The 19541-nt window shown below is 42.8% G+C and overlaps 1 protein-coding gene across 3 annotated transcripts in view; it reads right to left on the reverse strand.

Moving 5' to 3' along the window:
• The window catches only part of USP12 (ubiquitin specific peptidase 12), a 106074-nt gene that overhangs the window by 16105 nt on the left and 70428 nt on the right, over nt 1–19541 (reverse strand). For 2 of the 3 annotated variants that reach the window (XM_045045340.1, XM_023250229.2), the window contains exons 3-6: nt 19228–19441; nt 9999–10228; nt 4160–4236; nt 3963–4046 (exon numbers count right to left, since the gene is read on the reverse strand). In XM_045045340.1, coding sequence (XP_044901275.1) covers nt 3963–4046; nt 4160–4236; nt 9999–10228; nt 19228–19441 — 605 coding nt within the window. The remainder of the gene's footprint in view (nt 1–3962; nt 4047–4159; nt 4237–9998; nt 10229–19227; nt 19442–19541) is intronic. The other variant, XM_045045350.1, reaches the window with a different exon arrangement.

Here is a 19541-nt window from a genome sequence, read left to right on the forward strand (position 1 = left end):
GTTCCTTCTATCCCTAGTTTGCTGAGTGTTTTTATCATGGACGGGTGTTGAATTTTCTCAAATGCTTCTTCTGTGTCCACTGAGATGATCCCATGGTTTTTGTACTTCATCCAGACTGAAACCTTTTAAAGTCAAACTGCTTTTTGTTTCTTTAATAAGAACTATGATCTGTATATCCAACACAATCTTACTCTCTTAGTCTGAGACTAAGAGCTGGTAGATGTCAACTAAAGCAAGTGAGACCCAAAAAGATTAAATCAGACTTGCTCAATATTACAACGCAAGTTATCAGAAGGGCTGACGCTAGATCCTAGTAGAAAATAGATAATTTCTGTATTGCTGTCTTTCCGTAAATTAACGCGCAACTTATCCTACAGAAATACTCTAAAAACCGTGTGAAAATGTGTCTGTTGGTGGGCATATACATACAAAATATGCATATTCACCAAAGCAATGTAACAGTAAAAACAAAAAAAAAAAAAAAGGGAACAATCTAAGCTATTAGAGTTAGCTGTGAACACAGTTCACAGATTATGGTATATTAGTGGTACGCCCATACAAAAAGTCTATGGAGCACCTCATCAGAATGATGTAAAAATATACTTTCGGTGACATGCTTGTCATTTATTAAGGGAAAAAAGCTACAAAACTGCATATAAAAATTTGATTCCATTGCAAGAATTACATGTGTGCATACAGACACCCTTCAAAAATCCAGGATACACAAAAACGTTAACAGCACTTTCATAATGATTCTTAATTGACGTATACTTATCTATATTTTCTAATTTCTTTACAGAGCATATATATATATATATATATATATATATATTCCCCATGTATATTAACAAAAAACCTCATATTAAATGATATATTAAAACCTAATGGATGTCTGCAAAACAAACAGCTTGAGTTTGTAAACCATCTTTAATTACTCACGTATACGGCTATTTGTCATTCTGTACGAAGACCAGCCAGGCTCACAGATACGCCTTCCTCCGTGTGGCCAAAGAAGTTCGCGAGTCGGATTCCTCTTAGTTACATCTAGTCCTTGACTCTGTCTTCCTTAACCAACAGTCTTGGACACCTTCTACACTTCCAGGATTAATCTGATACGTCCTCTCCCCAACTTTTGTGAGGTACCCACCCCAACCATCTTCACTAACAGAAGAGAACAATGAGTCATCTGCTTTGATTACCTGTGTCCACTACCTAAAACCCCTCCCTTCCTAATAAATGTATCTGTGTCCAAAAGAAAAACAAAAAGATAATCATTTAAAAACCTAAGTTCTTCTTTTCATGAACATTTCAATTCAACCGTCAGGTGGGGCCATACTAGGTAGACGGCTGTGCCGTCAGGGGAGAGGGGAAACCCAAGCAGAGCAAAGAGCATGTCTGTATGACGTGTGTGCATGGTGGGGGTGGAGGGAGAAGACTGGTCACCTACAGGGTCACTGAACAATTAAATAAATACAGAAAGATAACGGGAGCCAATTTTTACTTTCAGAGAAGGAAACCACAAATATGAAAAAGGAGAAAACTAGAATGGACCCTATGGTGTTGGCTGAAATTGGGGATTTAACTGTGAATTCATGGTTTTTCAATATGGAAAGATCAACAGGCAAGATACACAGGTAGAGATGTGAAATTGGGAATTTAATTGGGAACTTATGGTTTTTTTAATACGGAAAGATCAACAGGCAAGATACACAGGTATAGATGTGAGTATATACCCCCACCCTCCAGCTCTGCTCACCCAGGGGGCTCGAGAACAGAAACTTCCCGATAGCAGGGAGCACACCTCTATCAAAGTCTTGCTTTCTAAACATCATTCTCCTCCTCAAAGAAACCAGGTCTCTCTGGAGAAATGGCTGGACCAGAGTGGGGGCAAGGCAAGTACAAAATGAGACAATGAGCCAGGAGTATCTTGTGGTCCCAGAAAGTAAAGAAACACTCAAGGATGAGGGGACAGGTCATAAAGACACAGGCGCCAGCTTGAAGGGGTTCCCGCTGGCCAAATCGGGGATCATTTGCACATAAAAAAAGTAAGAATGGCAACGGATCATAACCCACTGAAAAAAACAAACGAATAAACAAAAAAACCCTGGAGTCCAAACTGAGATTTAGAAAATGAAAAATATTAGAAGTCTGATGAGGAATGGGTGTATTTACAATCTAAAAATAACCTCCACACAAAATACTTATGAATTATACATGAGCAAAAACATAGCGTAAGAGTGAAGAACTCTGGGAGACATCCCCTTAATCAAGTGCTCAAAGATAACAGCACCAGTAATGGGATGTCAGAAAAGGGTTAACCTAGCGGGCCTCGGACTGTCTTTACAAAGGTCTGCTTGGGGGGCCCCTGGGTGGCTCAGTTGGTTAAGTGTCCCACTCTGGCTCAAGTCATGATCTTGCGGTTTGGGGGTTCGAGCCCCGCATCGAGCTCTGTGCCAACAGCTCAGAGCCTGGAGCCTGCTTCAGATTCTGTGTCTCCCTCTCTCTCTGCCCCTCCCCTGCTCACACTCTGTCACCCTCCTGTCTCTCAATAATAAATAAATGCTTAAAAAAAACACTTCTTTTAGAAAGGTCTGCTTATAAGGGTGATCCTCGGTTAATATATGAGAATTTGGATTTGAGGAGTGTCCCTAAATGATAAGCGTGTCTCCACACGCCTAAATTGTTTGAACAAACAATGTGGCTTATGCTCAACACCTGTTTTCCTTCTGAGAGTCTGGACTTTTGGTACATGCTGGGCAGACGGCGCCTAGCCTTCGGTTTAAAACACTGGACACTGAGTCTATAATGAGCCTCCCTAGCAGAAAACACTTTTCCCACGTCACATTCAACGCTACAGGCGTGAAGTACGCCCACGTGACTCCATGGGACTGGACTCCCGGAAGCTCACCTGGTTTTCTGCTTTGCTGACGTGCTTTGTCACCTTTCCCTGTAATAAGTCTCAGCTGTGAGCATGAACTACATACACGGAGTCCTGTGAGTCCTTCTAGTGAGTGTCCGGAGTGGTCTTAGGGACCCCCACACACCATGTGTCACTTAAGAGGATACAACGGGAAGAAGAGAGCTTCACTTCTGGGAGACTCCCACCCAGAATACATAACCTGAACCTAATCCTAAGAAAACACGAGATGACCCCAAAGAGGGCGGTCTATAAAATAACGAATCGGTAATCTTCAAAACTCTCAAGATTTTTAAAGTCAACAAGAGACTAAAGAACTGTTCCAAATGTAGAGACTAAAGAGACACAAATACTAAATGTAATGTATGTTTCTGGACCGGGTCCTTTTTTCCATAAAGGACATTACCGGGACATCTGCGCTAATAAAATAAGGTCTACGAGAACAGTGGCGTGTCAGTGTGACTTTCCCCGTGTGGGTGAATACAGCCATGGGAAAACTTCCTTGTTGGTAGGAAATGGCCACTCAAGTGTCCAGGATCGTGGGACATCACACCAGGACCTTATTTTCAAACGATTTAGGGTAAAATAGCATTCTTGGTACGGTTCATACAGCTTTTCTTTGACTTTGAGATTGTTTCAAAGTAAGAAGTAAGGTAACGAGAATGATGATGACGACTCCATTCCCTGACACCGAATCCCAAAGAAGAGAAGGTCCAACATCCTATGTGGGAAGAGCGGAAACTCGGGTACAGCTCCCCCTACCTCTCCCCACCAAGGAAAAAGCTACACAGGCAGCAAAGCCTCGAAGTCAAATATTTTAACCGTACTGGTTTAGGATTGTTAAACAAGTGTAGAAAGTGGCCTGAGGGTGGAGAGTGGAATGCTGTTGATCTGGTGACAACTTAATGCGTCTTCATTACCCAACGATAACATTCAAAAGTTTCACTCAGTGTAAATTTTCACACATCCCTTTCAGCTAGAAAAGCCCATCGATAACACCCATTGCCAGAGAAATCACTAAAACAGTTTAAAAACTCTAAATTACCGTTTGTGTGCCTCCTGTTTGCTGCGACATTCTTCACAGTAATATTTGTATTCACTGCACAGAGTTTCTGTGTTGCTAAAACCCCTGTGTAAAATTCAAAATAAATTTATTTTGTCTATACCGGAGAACTGTGTGTTTCAAAATATTCTAAACCAAAGACATTCATTAAATTTCAACATAAATGCATCTACAATTACCTTAAGCAGTGAGTGATCGATGTGTTTTGTTCCACGTCAACAGAAAGGTCTAAAAAATCTTCATCTTTGCTGCTTATCTGGAAAAACAGGGAATTACCTTTGATTTTTTAAAATATCAGTAAATCACTGCTCTGAAATAATAGAATTAAATTCATTCTATTAGTAGTAGGTATATGAAGAATTCTTTTTCCCCCCAAATTCACAAGAAATCTCCTTGATCTGGATTATCCAACGGGACACTGAGTAAACGACTCTCATCATGTGGACAGGTTAAACAGCAAAGTACATCTGGGATCGATTCCCTTACTGGCAGAGGCGAGGATGTCAAATCCCATCACTTTCCCAAATCTTGGTATTATTGTCAAGCACGAAACAAACTGCCCATATACACTGATACTTAAAACACACACACACGCATGCACACACAGGCCAAGACGGAATGAGGATGCTTGGCAAGGGCCTGACGCCCGTGTTGTTTTACCATTTAAGGAAATAATTATAGCCTAAAATGCCAAATTACAATCTTCACCGATGACCTTTTCTAACCCTTCCCTAAAAAACCTAACCTAAGGTTCTGTTTGAATTATGGCTAAATCATCTGATAAAAAAAAAAATTAGTGCTTATTGGTTTGAACAGGATTAGGGTGGAACTGCAGACGTCGCTTTTCCTAGCTCTTTCCTTCGACGACTCTCTGCCCGGGGTGAGCGTGCAACAGAGCTCTGGCGGAGCCTCGCACCCACCACGGCCGTACCCCCGGGGGGTAAGTGCTCTCCTGCTTCAACGGCGCACCTGTTTCAGGAGCTCGGCATCAGTACCTCGTGATACATCGTGTAGCTGTACGGATTTGGAGCCGCATCTACTATGTCCTTACGCCAAGAGGAGTACGTTTTTACCGTGCGCACAAGGTACAGTGACCCCGTGAGGTAAGTGATCTGGGTCACGAAAGATTCAGTGAACAAGAAAGAATAAGGAAGATGGCACAGAGAGAGGAAAGGGAACGGGAGGTGCTTAAGGAAAAAGAATCAGCTCCGTTTTGGAGGAAGGAGAGGAGGGTGGCACGGGATGGCGTGGCAGAGACAGGCTAACACGCGGCTTTACGTGCAGGCCAAAAAGGAGTGAAGACTTAAGAGCCTGGTGTTTGTCCAAACGAGGTCTGCGGGTTCTCAGGCGCTGCCTCGGCGGTCTTCATTTTACACTTCCATCTTTATGATATAGAAGGAGGCTCTGGATCATCTGGATAGATCTGAGTTGCTATGTTTGGGTTCACAAGCGTGCTGGTACCAGGCAATCACCGAGTGGGGCACTATTTAACTTGCAAAAGTGTTTGTAAACACGTCTGCTTGTTGTCGGACTCCCATGCTCTAACGTCAGGTCACACCCAGGATGTGGGAGACTCAGAGAAGCAGTCTAAGCTGGAGACGTGGGTGGGGAGTCATCAGCACAGGCGGTAACGAAAACGGACCGCGACCCTCCCGATGCAGAGTGAGAAGCCGTCCAAAGTGAAAGCCTGGAGGACACCCACATTTAAAGACTAAACAGAAGACAAGGAATGAGGCCAAGAAGAAACCATCAGAAGACAGAGTTGTTACAGGGACCCAGCCTCCTAACCAACTGGGGTATTAACAACCGCGTTACCAACACCTGCCACACAAACACTGCCTCCTCCAAGAAGCCCACTCCTACGTGGAGCGGTCAGGTCTCCTTGTTCTCTGACTCGCGCGGGCTCCTGTGCTTACCTGAACCGTTAACGTACTGGACTGGAATTGTCTGCCTGTCACCGGTCTGTACTCCTCTACGAGCAGCTGCAGATCAGGATCTCTACGTCTTACTCACCTTCTGCCAACCTCTACCCATCTTCTACCTGGCCCGGCTGGCACTTAAATATTTATGCAAAACTAAAGAAATGATACATATTCACTCTTCAGAAATTCTCAATTTCATCCCTCCAGCTGAGTTTGATAAAGGCCATGGGGTACTGATGACCATTTACTGAATCTGCAAGGTAATGACTGGGATTCTGAGGAAATAGTCTCAATTCATACCTTTAATTCTTGGGAAACTATCTGCAAATACAGACTGCAGGCCACAGGAGGACCTAGCAAAGAATGGGGGGAAGGATCACTAGCCATCCGTTGCGAATCAAATAAATATTTGAGCAAACATGGATGGGTGACATCACTTTGCCCTTCAAAAACATCTAATCCTCATCCCCCATCGTCCCCAGTCTACAAAATAAGCTTCCAAGGCCTGGCACCACAGCATCCCAAAGACCTCCACAGGGTCCCAAATCTACTCTGCCAGCTTCACCAAAACTACATTTCCCAACATGCTAAGCAAATTTAACTATCTTCTGTCTTCTTGAAGAGGATGAATCATACATGTCTCCGAACACAGACCAAATTTCATCACACCAAACACCAACCAACTGCCAAATTCTCTGATTCTACCCACTCTTCCAATTGAAACACCGCTCAGTGTATTTCCTAAAGCTTGGAATTCAGCTGCAACAGAATTTTTCTTTATAAGATGTCTCTATAAAACTCATGTTAAAACCAGTGGAGTTGCTCAGATCGAATAAAGGTGAGTCCTGAGACCAATTCCTGCCATCTAACACTGCCCAGTCCAGCTCTTACCGCAATGGCTACAACAACAAACGGTAATCCTTACTCTAACCCAAAAACACCCACCCAGGATGTTAATGCATTCAAGCATTCAGTTAAACCTCTTTCGCTTGATGTGAAAGAGGTTCACCAACAAAAATGGATTCACAAAAGAGAATTTTATTTATTACAACTGTGTCCTTTCCTTAACTAAAATTACACTGTTGACAATGATCACCCGGCAGAGCTCTGGTTATAGTTCAAAAGATGAACGCATAATCAACACTCAACAGTCACTCATCTTTATTGGTTAGGGTTCCACTGAAAGAGCCTATCTTTTTATTCATGGCTGAATCAAAAGCATCACTATTTGCTTTAAGAGAAAGAAACCGCACTACTGTTTACATTAGCACCAAAAACAAAACAAAAGACAAAAGAACAACAAAAAACGCCCACACTTAGGTATGCAAAGCTAACAAAGTATGTACAAGATCAACACGAGGACAACGACAAGATGACTTCTTCCATAAGAAAGAAAGATGTAAATAAATGTATAGTCCATGTAAATGGACAGTAAAGACTCAACATTGTCAAGAACTCAGTTCTGCCCAACTTGATCAACAGAGTCAACACCATCCATTCAAAATCACAGCACATTATTTTATGGATAATAAACCAGTTTCTAAATCTTTTATGATTCTACAGTTTACATGGAGAGGCAAGGGGCCCAGAGAAGACAAAGCAATAATCATCACAAGTGGGAGGCAACCTAGACGTCCTTCAGTATGTGAATGGATAAACTGTGATATGTCCACACGATGAAACAGAATTCTGTGGTAAAAAGAAACAGGCTGCCAGGCTACAAAAAGACATGGAGACACCTTAAGTACATATTGCTAAGAGAAAGGAGAAATCTGAAAAGGCCTCGCTCGTATCTACGATTCCAACTGTACGTGTCACCCTGCAAAAGTCAAAACTATGGAGGCAGTAAAATGACCGATGGTTGCCAGGGATTTGGGGAGGAAGGAGGGATGAATCTGTGAAGCACAGAGGATTTTTAGGGCACTGAAACTACTCTGTATCATACTGTAGTGAAAGACACGGGTCATTATACGTTTGTCAAAATAAACGGAACCACAGAACAGATGATACCAAGAGTGAACTAAAATATGGACTACAGAATTAGTTGATAATGTACCCATCAATTACTGGCCCATCAACTGCAACCAATGCACCTCAGTAGTGCAAGATGTTAATAACAGGGGGAAGTGGAGGAGAGGAGGTATTTGGGAACTTTCTGTACTTTCCACTCAATTCTTCTGAAGTCTATTAATTAAAAAAGAAGAATACAGTTCCTTATTAGCCTCCGCCAGTGTAAGTTCATCTGATCTAGTCAACCAAGGAACTATGTTACTCTTCCAAACATCCATAAAACATCTGATCTTTTCTCGCCGTGGACTCTTTTCCCCTGGACGATGCTCCTCTCCTCTTAAAACTAGTAGTACGACCATCATACTGAAGGCTGAGTCAGGCAAAAATCCTCAGTGGATGCTGGATCCTAGGGGAGATTTTGATGAAGAACAAGGTATTTGTGTCTCCCCACAGACCACCCACTAGTTACAAGGGCATAAAGGCCGGTCATCACCAAGCGGAGAAACTGAACAATTTGAATGGGAGATCAAAGTTAATTTCCCCATCAACAGGCAGGTGGGTACTGTGTGCCCAGACAGAATGCCCTGAGAAGGACACAACACTAACTGACCACTCCAGCCAAGAACGCACCTGCATCTAATTAGAAGGAAGCATCGGGCAAACTCGGTAAGAGCAATGTTCAACTGTTTTTAAAAAGGAGGCACATCTTCTTTTAAAACGTAAAACAGGGGTGCCTGGGTGGCGCAGTCGGTTAAGCGTCCGACTTCAGCCAGGTCACGATCTCACGGTCCGGGAGTTCGAGCCCCGCGTCAGGCTCTGGGCTGATGGCTCGGAGCCTGGAGTCTGTTTCCGATTCTGTGTCTCCCTCTCTCTCTGCCCCTCCCCCGTTCATGCTCTGTCTCTTTCTGTCCCAAAAATAAATAAACGTTGAAAAATAAATAAATAAATAAATAAATAAATAAATAAAACGTAAAACAAATGTCATAAAAGACCAAAAACACTATGGGAATGTTCCAGATTAAAGGCGGCTAGAGAAAACATGACAACTATATGAAATGCACACCGCTCGAGCCAACTCTTAACCAGATTCGGTTGCAGGGGAAGAAATGCCGTGAAGGACACTGTTGGCTCAACTGGCGAAACGGAGTAATGGAAGCCTGATGAAACAAGAGTCTGATCTTTCATCCCTCAAGTGAGAAATGAGGTAACAAGGTAACGATACAACAAAAGGACTGAGTTATCCGATCCCACGTGGAATCCAGTGGAATCCATTTTTGGGCTTCCTCCCTACTGCTCCTCTTTACAAAGTATCCAGCAAGCGGGTGCCTTCCCCGCGGAGTATAACAAATACGCTTTAGTTTTTATTCCAACAAGACACGTAACTGTAGGGAAAGGAAAAACAGACGCATGTGCCTCCCTGACCTGTAAGTTTCTTACGGGCTTGCCTGACACACAGACATAGAATTTCCAGAACCCGGCTCTCTGGCCTCTTCTACTGAAACAGAATCAAACATGGTTGATCCTTGAACAATGCAGAGGGGGGTCAGGGGCCCCGAACTCCCCAACCCACACCCCTGCTGCGGTTGAAATTCTGGGCGTAACTTTCGACTCCTCAAAAAGCTAACTACTAACGGCCGGCTGTTGACCAGAAAAGCCTTACCGATAACGTAAACACTTGATTAACACACACTTTGTATACGTATCGTGATATCAATAAAGTAAGCTAGAGAAAAGAAAACGTTACGAAGAAAATACATTTACAGTACTGTATCCAAAAAAAAAAAAAAAAAAAAAAAAAATCCACAAACAGGTGGACCCAGGAAGTTCGACCCCCTATCGTTCAAGGGTCAACTGTGGTCCGAAACTGCAGGAAGTTACTTTTTCTGTCGTCGCGGGTACTGTTAATAAGCAACATTATGGAAAAAGTGTAGACAGATCCCTTTCAAGTGACAGGTACATCTTTAATCTTCGTTTATCCTACACCTAAGAAATTCCAGCCTCGCGTTCCACTCTCACTCATCCTCCAAAGAACTTTCGGTAAAAAGGAAGTAAATTTGCTCCCTCTCAAATTTTACGATATACTTACGGTTTCACAAGTAAGACATCTGGTTTCATTTGTTAATGTTCCCTGAAAAATCTCATGAACCCACGTTGGGTCTGGTGGGCTGCTGTTATTTTCGCTGTCGATATTACCGTTGGGTAAACGGCCATTTTGCTTTTCCTGCTTTCTCTCTTCTTGTAAGATATCAGCAATTGTATTTAGTAGGTAATTTAAGAATTCATGGGCATCTTGTTGCATGTAGTTGTCAAAAAGTTCTAAAACCAAAAATACATTAGGGCATTATTTCAGAATTAGTAACTTCATTAAAACTAGATTTAAAACGAGAATCTTGTGGTCTATCAGAACCAAGCACAAACGTCTGGCATTGTCGGTCATATACAAGAAACAGACGATCTTTCACACACGGAAATAGGACTAAATTTGGAGAGAAGACAGTTGAGATGAGAACTTTCCTTTTAGAGAAACGATACTAACCGATCCATGAGAAAAGGGCAAAACCCGCCTTGAACGTTTACATAACATATGGAAGGGACCAGAAACCGCTGTATTATTCCATGAATATTACGACGTGGCAAGCTGTAAAACCGACACTGGACAACCTCTTGCCAACGGGAAGCCAAATGCTTAAGAACCACACAGAAAGTGTGCTGGAATTCTGAATCACTGGGCTGTGCATCCTGGGGATTCAGTCGGGGGGGGGGGGTGGGGATGGAGGCTGGGACCCGGGACTTTTCAAAGGTCCTCCAGACGAGTCTGAGCTGCAGTCAGGTCCGGGAAACAGTGGTGTCACCAATGACCTATTCGAGCCAGACGGTCCGTAAGGCCCTTCCAAAGGTGACAGGTCCCCCACAGCTATACAAATGAGTAAACGTGATGGAAATACTGCTTTATCCTGCACTTGACCTGACACAACCTGACACTGAAAGGTAAGGACTTTACAGGCGGTGTCCCACTGGATCTTTTGAACACCGCTGCGACATCATTATGGTTATCCTTCAAATGAGGGAAGGGGATCAGAGAGGAAAGGTCACGCTGCTGGGAAATGCAGGCCCAAGATGCAAGCCAGGCAGTCCCGACTCCAGCAGGCGGGGTGACTTAGCCGCGCACGGACAGACGGACGCCTGTGGCTTAGTCAAACACGTGCAGGAAGCACCGGGTCAGGAAAATTTTACCTTGATGGATCCTCGAGGACCATTTAACGAATTCCAGGAAGATTACAGTTAACATATTTTAAATAAAAGAGTATAAATTAGGAAGAAAACTTTGGGAGAGTCTAAGATAAAATAAAATATTCCATTTTAGAAGAGCTATAGTTATAACTGCATAAAGTTAAATTCTCTGGATTAGAAATCATTGAGAAGGTTTACAAAAAACCATAAAACGTAAAAGTTATTAACATCTTCAACACAGAAAGAGCTTGAGCCAAACGAAATACAAAGTGTGGAAAGGACTTGGAATCAACAATTTATTTTATTTATTTATTTTTTTAACGTTTATTTATTTTTGAGACAGAGAGAGACAGAGCATGAACGGGGGAGGGTCAGAGAGAGAGGGAGACACAGAATCTGAAACAGGCTCCAGGCTCTGAGCGGTCAGCCCAGAGCCCGATGCGGGGCTTGAATCCATGAACCGCGAGATCATGACCTGAGCCGAAGTCGGATGCTTAACCGACTGAGCCACCCAGGCGCCCCTTAAAATTTTTTTTTTTTTTAACGTTGGAATCAACAATTTACAGAAGCTAAATTCGAAAGGTTAAGAAACACGCAAAGACGTTCAACCTCATGGTAATCAAAACCGTCTTAATTTTCTGGTCTGTAAAATGGAATACCATCTTCCTTTGCAAAGTTACGGTACAAACAGAATGGGAACAGGTGAGAATGCTCACTGGGGAGGTATACTCAAAGAAAATAAAAGAATGATTTCAATCATGGCGTCAGAAAGACCTTTAAAAAGTATCAGATTGAAGGTGCAGTTGCTACAGGAAGACTGTTGGGATTCCTATGAGGGTCCTACCACTAATCACATGCATGTCATAGGCAATTTACTTAACCTCTCTTGGATTTCAAGTCAAACACAACAATGTGAAGAATGGGGTGAGGGGCGCCTGGGTGGCTCAGTCGGTTGAGCGTCCGACTTCAGCTCAGGTCACAATCTCGCGGTTTGTGGGTTCGGGGCCCCGCCTCGGGCTCTGGGCCGACAGCTCGGAGCCTGGAGCCTGCTTCGGGTTCTGTGTCTCCCCCTCTCTCTCGGCCCCTCCCCCGCCTGTGCTCTGTCTCTCAAAAACAAATAAATGCAAAAACAAAATTAAAAAAAAAAAGAACGTACTAAGAGCCACACAGGAAGTATCCATCTATTCACCCTTCATTTCTCTGCTGTAAGCTTGCCCTGAGGGACCTGATTAGCCTTAAACAAACCCCTTATGTTCTTTTTCAGGACAGTAACAGCCCTGAGCCCTAAGATACAGTGCATTGGCCTATGTGGACTTAACATCTACTGATGTGTAGTTTGGTGTTCCAAGTGTCCAACGGTCTCTGCCCGCAAGGAAGCCAAGCACTGTGACACCATCCCCCTCCCCCGCTCCCAGCAGAAGTTCGGCACCACACCCATCACCCTGACACAGCCCCCTCCACTGCAGACCCCCCTGGCCATCTACTCCATCTCTCAGACCAAGCCAAGTCATGCTCAGAAACCTCGGATGGTTCTGCCTTTGGACTGGTCTAGGCCAAAGTTGGGAAAACTCAAGTCGATTACCTTTCACCTTGCCTCTCAATGCGATAATCCTTCATCCCTGAAAATACTACTCCGTCCCCCAACCCTCGGCTCCCATCCTCTATTACTGTCGTTCATTTACTGTCCCTTATGTCCTTCCTCGACCTTGGGATTTTCTACTTTCTCGACCCTTTCTGCTCTTCCCTCCAGGAGCCAGTTTCTGCTCTAAACTCCCCACGCCTTCAACCTTTGGCATTTTTGAGCTCCCTGCTGCCACTTCTAAATCGTCACATGTCATCTGCATATTAAAAACCCTCGCCCTCAGTCAAAAAAGCTATTAAGATCTGGCCTTAAGCCCCATCCTTCTGCGGTCGTCGGCCACCTCCCCCTCCCTCACTGATGGATGGTCCCCCTCCCTCACTGATGGATGGTCCCCCTCCCTCACTGATGGATGGTCCCCCTCCCTCACTGATGGATGGTCCCCCTCCCTCACTGACGGATGGCCTGATTCATGGTGTCTTTGTTCATCCCGACTCCTGCACTAACCCTGACACTTTCAGTGTCCAGGCAGCTTCCTCAAGTGCACTTGACCCCTTAAAGTTCCCTTTTCATCCCTCACTTACTCATCCATCCCCAGGCCACAAATCTAGAGCCGCCCAGGTCCACTAAGATAAGAAACAGAAGTAAATTATAATAGAGTTACTAAGAGGAAGTAAGTAAAAATATTTTATAGACACTGTAAGGACCTAGCAGAGTGAGGTAGGAACAATCACTATGGTGGGTCTCCATACGCTAGGCTCTATGCTGTCATCTAGTCTCTTTTCCACTAAATCAACTATTTTTTACAACCGAAGTTTTAAAGAGTACATTTTTTGCCATAAATATTTAAAATAAACTACAGGGGCACCTGGGTGGCTCAGTCGGTTGAGTGACCCCCTCTTGATTTCAGCTCAGGTCATGATCTCAGGATTGTGGGATCGAGCCCCGCACTGAGCTTCACGCTAAGGCCATGGATATTCTTCAGATATTCTCTCTCCCCCTCTCCCTTCCCCTCTGCCCCCCTGCCCCACTCGCACGCACGCACGCGTGCGTGCTCTCTCTCAAATTAAAAAATAATTCTTACACTACAAAATTAAAGAATACCTACAAAGATCTAAATGAAAAATTTTCTGGCTAAGAAAAATAATAATGGTCTTATTTTTTCCTGTTAAAAATTATTTTAGCATCTATGCATGTTTTTCAGAATAATAATTATTTTTGTAAAGCAAAATGTGCAAATATTTTTGCTTTTTAAACACTTAAAACATCTTTTTTTGGGTGGTTTTTTTTTTTTTTAACACAAAACAATGACTTCACACTCACAGACATACTTCCACTGACTCGAATGCTCTGGAACTGAGATGTAAAGTAAACCAGAAAATACTCTTTCAGCATTTTGCTGAAATGTTTAAAATAATTTATTGTCCGTTTTCTATAAATACAGTATGCTGTATATGCCAGAATCCTGCCATGCCTAAGAGCACCCAATACAACTTTAAAAACATTAACCAGGACCCCCCCCCCCAAAAGAAAAATCAACTAAATGGCCACAGGATAATCCCTGGAAATTGTATTATACTAAATTCCTAAAATCTTGGTTTCCTTATGGTTTGCTTTCTTCTCTGCTAAGTAGCATAATGGGAAGGGTGGACTTCTAGCTTGTTCTGGCAAATTAAAAACAAATTCACTCATTCAGTCAACAAATATTCAGTAAGAACCTACTATGTGCCAGGAACTGGATTATGTGCTGGGAATACAATGGAGAGCAAAAACAAATGGGTTCCCTCCGTCATGGAACCAACAGTCTAGTGGGACAGACAATTTCATTATTAAATAAATGTATATGGAAAGTACAAACGACTAAAGTCCTAATATAGCTGCAACATTAATGCAAAAAAAAAAAAAGAAAACTAAATCAACGCTTAAAAATGTTACATGTTCTTCCTAATTCAGAAATAGCTAGCAGCTTTTATTACACAGAAAATCTTTTGTGCTCCTTCTGAAGAAAAAGGATTAAAATGAATGTGGGAAATTATTTACTCAAACCTACTTAATAGGTGTGACTTCTAATTATTTCCTCACTTAAGGAAGACCAACACTTAAATATATATAGGGGCGCCTGGGTGGCTCAGTCGGTTAAGCGTCCGACTCCTGGCTTTGGCTCAGGTCACAATATTGCAGTTTGTGAGTTCGAGACCCGCGTTGGGCTCTGCGCTCAGAGTGCACAACTTGCTTGGGATTCTCTCTCTCTGCCCCTCCCTCGCATGCTCTGTCTCTCACTCTCTCAAAATAAATAAGCTTTAAAAAATATACATACAAATATGCATGTATATTTGCATTAGTATCTCTCCACATCGCCTGAACCACTGCTATGTTCTTACAGGTCTCTCGAGAATAAAGACCACTTCTACCTATTCACTGCTGTATCCCCAGCACTTAGAACAGTGCCTGCCACATATCAGATGTGCTTGACATTTTATGAACCAACGAACGAATGAATGAATGAACGAACGAACGAATGAAAAAAAATGGGGGCTGAAACAGCTAAGATGACAGGACAGGAATAAATCTGGCCCCAAACAACAGTGTGACTATGTAAACTGCTAAGATCCAGCGGGTCTGAGTGCACAGCTACAGGCACCAGCGGATCTGACTTTCAAGCCCAACCTAACTGATCCCCAACTCTTCAGCTGAGTCAATGCTGGCTAGCACAGAATTCGATCACCAGTCTATGTTTCAGTTCTTCGAAAATAATAGAGTGCCTCTAGGGAGTTAGCGATGTGAAAGAGAGGGCTTCATTTCTTACCCCAGATGACTGCAGTAGCCTCGGGGATGGTCTCCCTGCTCCCACTCAAGCTGCCCCTGCCCACTGACCCCCCGCTGTGCCCGCCCCCCAGCAGCCACAGGGATCTCCTTCTAATGCAGATCAAAACCTATCACCCCCTGCTCAGCCCCCCCCAACGGCTTGCCACGACTCTCAAAATAAAACCCAAGCCCCAGGCCCCGCCCTTTTCTATCTTTATCTTACTCCACTCCAGCCACGTTCATTTCCTCGCTTTCCGTCAAGCCCTCAGGGCAACTGCAATTTCTATTCTATCCGGCTGGAACAATTTTGCCCCAGATCTTCCAATGGCTTCTCACTTTAACTCTCTGATCTAACAAGACTTATCAACTCCCTCATTCTCTATCCCCTTTCCCTGTTTTTGTTTTGTTTTGTTTTCACAGCGCCAATACATTATATTACACGATTCAGTGCCTTCCCCGTGAGAATGTCAGCTCCTCGCTTCCGGTGCTCTGCAGGAGCTAAATACATAATAGTTAACCAATACAAACATTCAGCTAGTCTCCCATCATCAAAGGTAACACGGTTATGGAGCGAGTGTTAGCCTCGTATCATACCGTGAAAGCACTAAGTGTCACCACTGTATCTATCACACTCTAAAAGCACTATGCCACAGTTCTCATATGCTGTGGTTAGGCAACACGAATTAAAATTTTGAAAACAAAAATCCATTACTGAAGTTAAAACAGATTCTTTCCAAGGGATATCAGAATGATTAGTAATATAAAGCAACAGCGATTAGCACAATATTGAGCTGGTATCTACTGAAAATACAAAACCTTAAGTTTACAGCATAACATGGAAGAAAAGGGATTTAAGAACAACAGTCCAGGAGTGCCTGGGTGGCTCAGTCGGGTGAGCATCCAACTCTTGATTTCAGTTCAGGTCATGATTGCTGTGGGATCAAGCCCCACGTCAGGCTCCCACGCTGAGTGTGGAGCCTGCTTAAGATATTCATATTCATTCTCTCTCTCTCTCTCTCTCCTCCCTCCCTCCCTCCGCCTCTCTCACCCACATGTGCTAAAATAAAATTTAAAAAAAAGGAACAACAGTCCAACAGTGAAAGTTAGTTGTTAATTCTGAAACGGGCAGCATCCAATGTTCCAGAGATTAAAAACAACTAGCAGACATAATCTCAGGAGGATGTATACAATTAAATCCTCTGTATTTTTTTTAAATTTATTTTTTTAATGTTTATTTTTGAGAGAGAGACAGAGTGGGAGTTGGGAAAGGCCAGAGAGAGAGGGAGACAGAATCCGAAGCTGGCTCCGGGCTCCAAGCTAACTGTCAGCACAGAGCCCGATGCAGGCTCGAACCCACGAACAGTGAGATCACGCCCTGAACTGAAGTCGGACGCTTAACCGACTGAACCACCCAGGTGCGCCTGAATCCTCTTTAATTCGTATGTTCCTCTTCTCCTTTACACAATTATCAGGAAAAGAATCGAAAGGCAAAACCGTATTTCAAAACATACAGAAGCCAGCAACATCGAATAATATACATGCTTTTCCATTCCATATTGTTCCTGAGGTATAGAAAAATGAAACAAAACTACGAATAGGTAAGTTTGGAATACTCATTCTGCAATCAGTTTCATTCAACAAAATAAGTCTACGGTGCACCAATTTACTCTGCCTAAACATATAAAAACTTTCAGAAAATACCGAATTATTAAAAAATAATAAACACTCTAAAAACATCCCAGCTTTGACAAACAAATACATAAATCCACACACACCTTTCCAAACACAGTAACTTGAGCTCCATGTTTAGGAGTGAATCTGAACTTAACAAGTCACTGCACACTTAACAATCACGTTAAGGACTGCATGCGTGTGCCCCCACCAAAATTCGTATGTTGAGACCCTAACCCCCAAAGCGATGCTATTTGGAAATGGGGCCTTTGGAAGGACTTTCAGGTCTTGAGGGCTGGGACCAGCACCCTCGTAAGAAGAGAGAGGAGTGAGCTTGCTTCTCTCTCTCCACCGTGTGGGGGACACAGCAAAAAGGCAGCCGCCTACAAACCAGGAAAAGGGCCGACATCACACGGGGAAGCTGCCAGCATGTTACCCTTGAACTTCGCAGCCTCCAGAACTGTGAGAAATAGGTATCTATTGTTTAAGCCACCCAATCCACGGTATTTTTGTTACGGCAGCCCCAACTAAGAGCACAGAAAATACACTGAACGATAATGTCAAGAAAAATATACTATTCAGTGAAAAAGAAAAATAACGTGTATTCTGTGTGAGTTTCAGCTTTCTGATGTTGTACGTTTCTAAAATGCTAACAAAATCACTGAAAGGATGGCATGTTCAATCACCATGCACATGAATTTTCTACCAGGACAAAATTTCTGAAGTTTCATACCAGTACAGACAAAAAAGACAGAGAGGACTTGAATCACTCAGCCATTCTCTAATGGAGTTGTTTGCGGTGTCCTTAAAAACAGAAGACACTCTACGATTCTGTAATTTGAGAAAGTAAAGATGTTTGGCCTTCATAGGGGAAACACTTAAAAAGATTTATTTTTGTGAGCGACGGTTCCACTGCTCTGTATCTGTATTTGGAGGAAATAAAATCTTTTAACACCTGAATCAGACTCAAGAACAATAAATAGCCTATTGTCACATTATTTCAGCGTCTTCTTGTGTTTTGGGAAACTAGACTTGACCCACGAGGCCTATCTCAATTCATGGGATAATGAATGGTGTCAGCTCAGTTAAGGACAGGATTATTCAGTAGTATGTTTAATAACCAATCTTCAAGACTTCTCAAATCTTATCTCTTATCTTTTGATAAGAAATCAAACTAAAATACCACTCGATTTTATTTCTACGATTTAAATGCCTTTATCAAACAAAACAGAATTCCACATGTTATTTAAGTCCCATTTGAATTCTTTAACAGACCCTGCTAGGCAGAATAAGGGATTTAGACGTCAGGAAGACATACGGGACCCTGACAAGCCACTTTTACTTCTCTGAGCGTCAACCATCTCAGGTCAAGAGAGAGAATAATGTCTAACATAGGGGCTTGCTGTGAAAATTAAGTGAAAAACATTTTAAGAGAGAAAAGGAAAGCGGGGCTTAATCAGTAACTATTTTTATTAAAGGGGTGAGTGGAGTTAAAACCACCTACCCTAAGCCAAAAAGTTTTATTGTTCTGGCTCTTTCCTTTCCCTGGGGTAGGACTCCTGGAAAGGTTGGCTTTTGTCCTTTTCGTGGCTAAAATGGGCGAAATATCAGGCTCTCTGCATCAGGTCATTGTAAGGATAGAATGGGTTAAGGGTTAACGTATGGAAAGCATTACCAAACCAATAACGTGGCGGGGAAAAAAAACCATAATACTTCACTCTTGATAGAAAAGTCAGGCAGGCCAAAAAAAAAAAAAAAAAAAATCATCATTTCTATCTCCTGGCATAAAGAAATTTGGTCTTTGTCTAACATACTTCCAAAATGAATCACACCTCATTTTAATTACTGTGTGGCTGCCTCCTCACTAAACTGGCATGTCCTTAAAGACAGGAACATCAGCTTTGGTCTCTTCAATGGCTGACATATTGTCAGGCATAAAACAGATGCTTGGTCAGTGCTTACTGACTTACAGTGTGCCGCATTTACCCTTCCTGTTATGTAAGAATACATTCAGAAGTAGAAGAATTACCATTTTCCTTCCGTAATCTTGTTATGAACTTCTTAGGAGGAATCACCCCAACCTTCTTCTTCTGAGTGGCTATGCTATGGAAGAGGTCTGCTAGGCAGGTAAGAAGGTTCTCCTTCTTCCTAGGTTGGCTCTTGTAAGCTAGAACTTTTTCCCGAAACGGACGACAAAAATAAAGTGCTTGAAGAACTGAATTACAGTAGCAGGTATTCCCAAACTAGAATAGAAAAAAAAAAAAAAATCTTGTTAAATTTGGGGCAACATATTTTCAAGAGAAAGAATTTCCATGTGTACAATTAAGAAAACAGAGACAAGAC

This window comes from Felis catus, chromosome A1 (assembly GCF_018350175.1).
Source record: "Felis catus isolate Fca126 chromosome A1, F.catus_Fca126_mat1.0, whole genome shotgun sequence".
NCBI classification, from domain to species: domain Eukaryota; kingdom Metazoa; phylum Chordata; class Mammalia; order Carnivora; family Felidae; genus Felis; species Felis catus.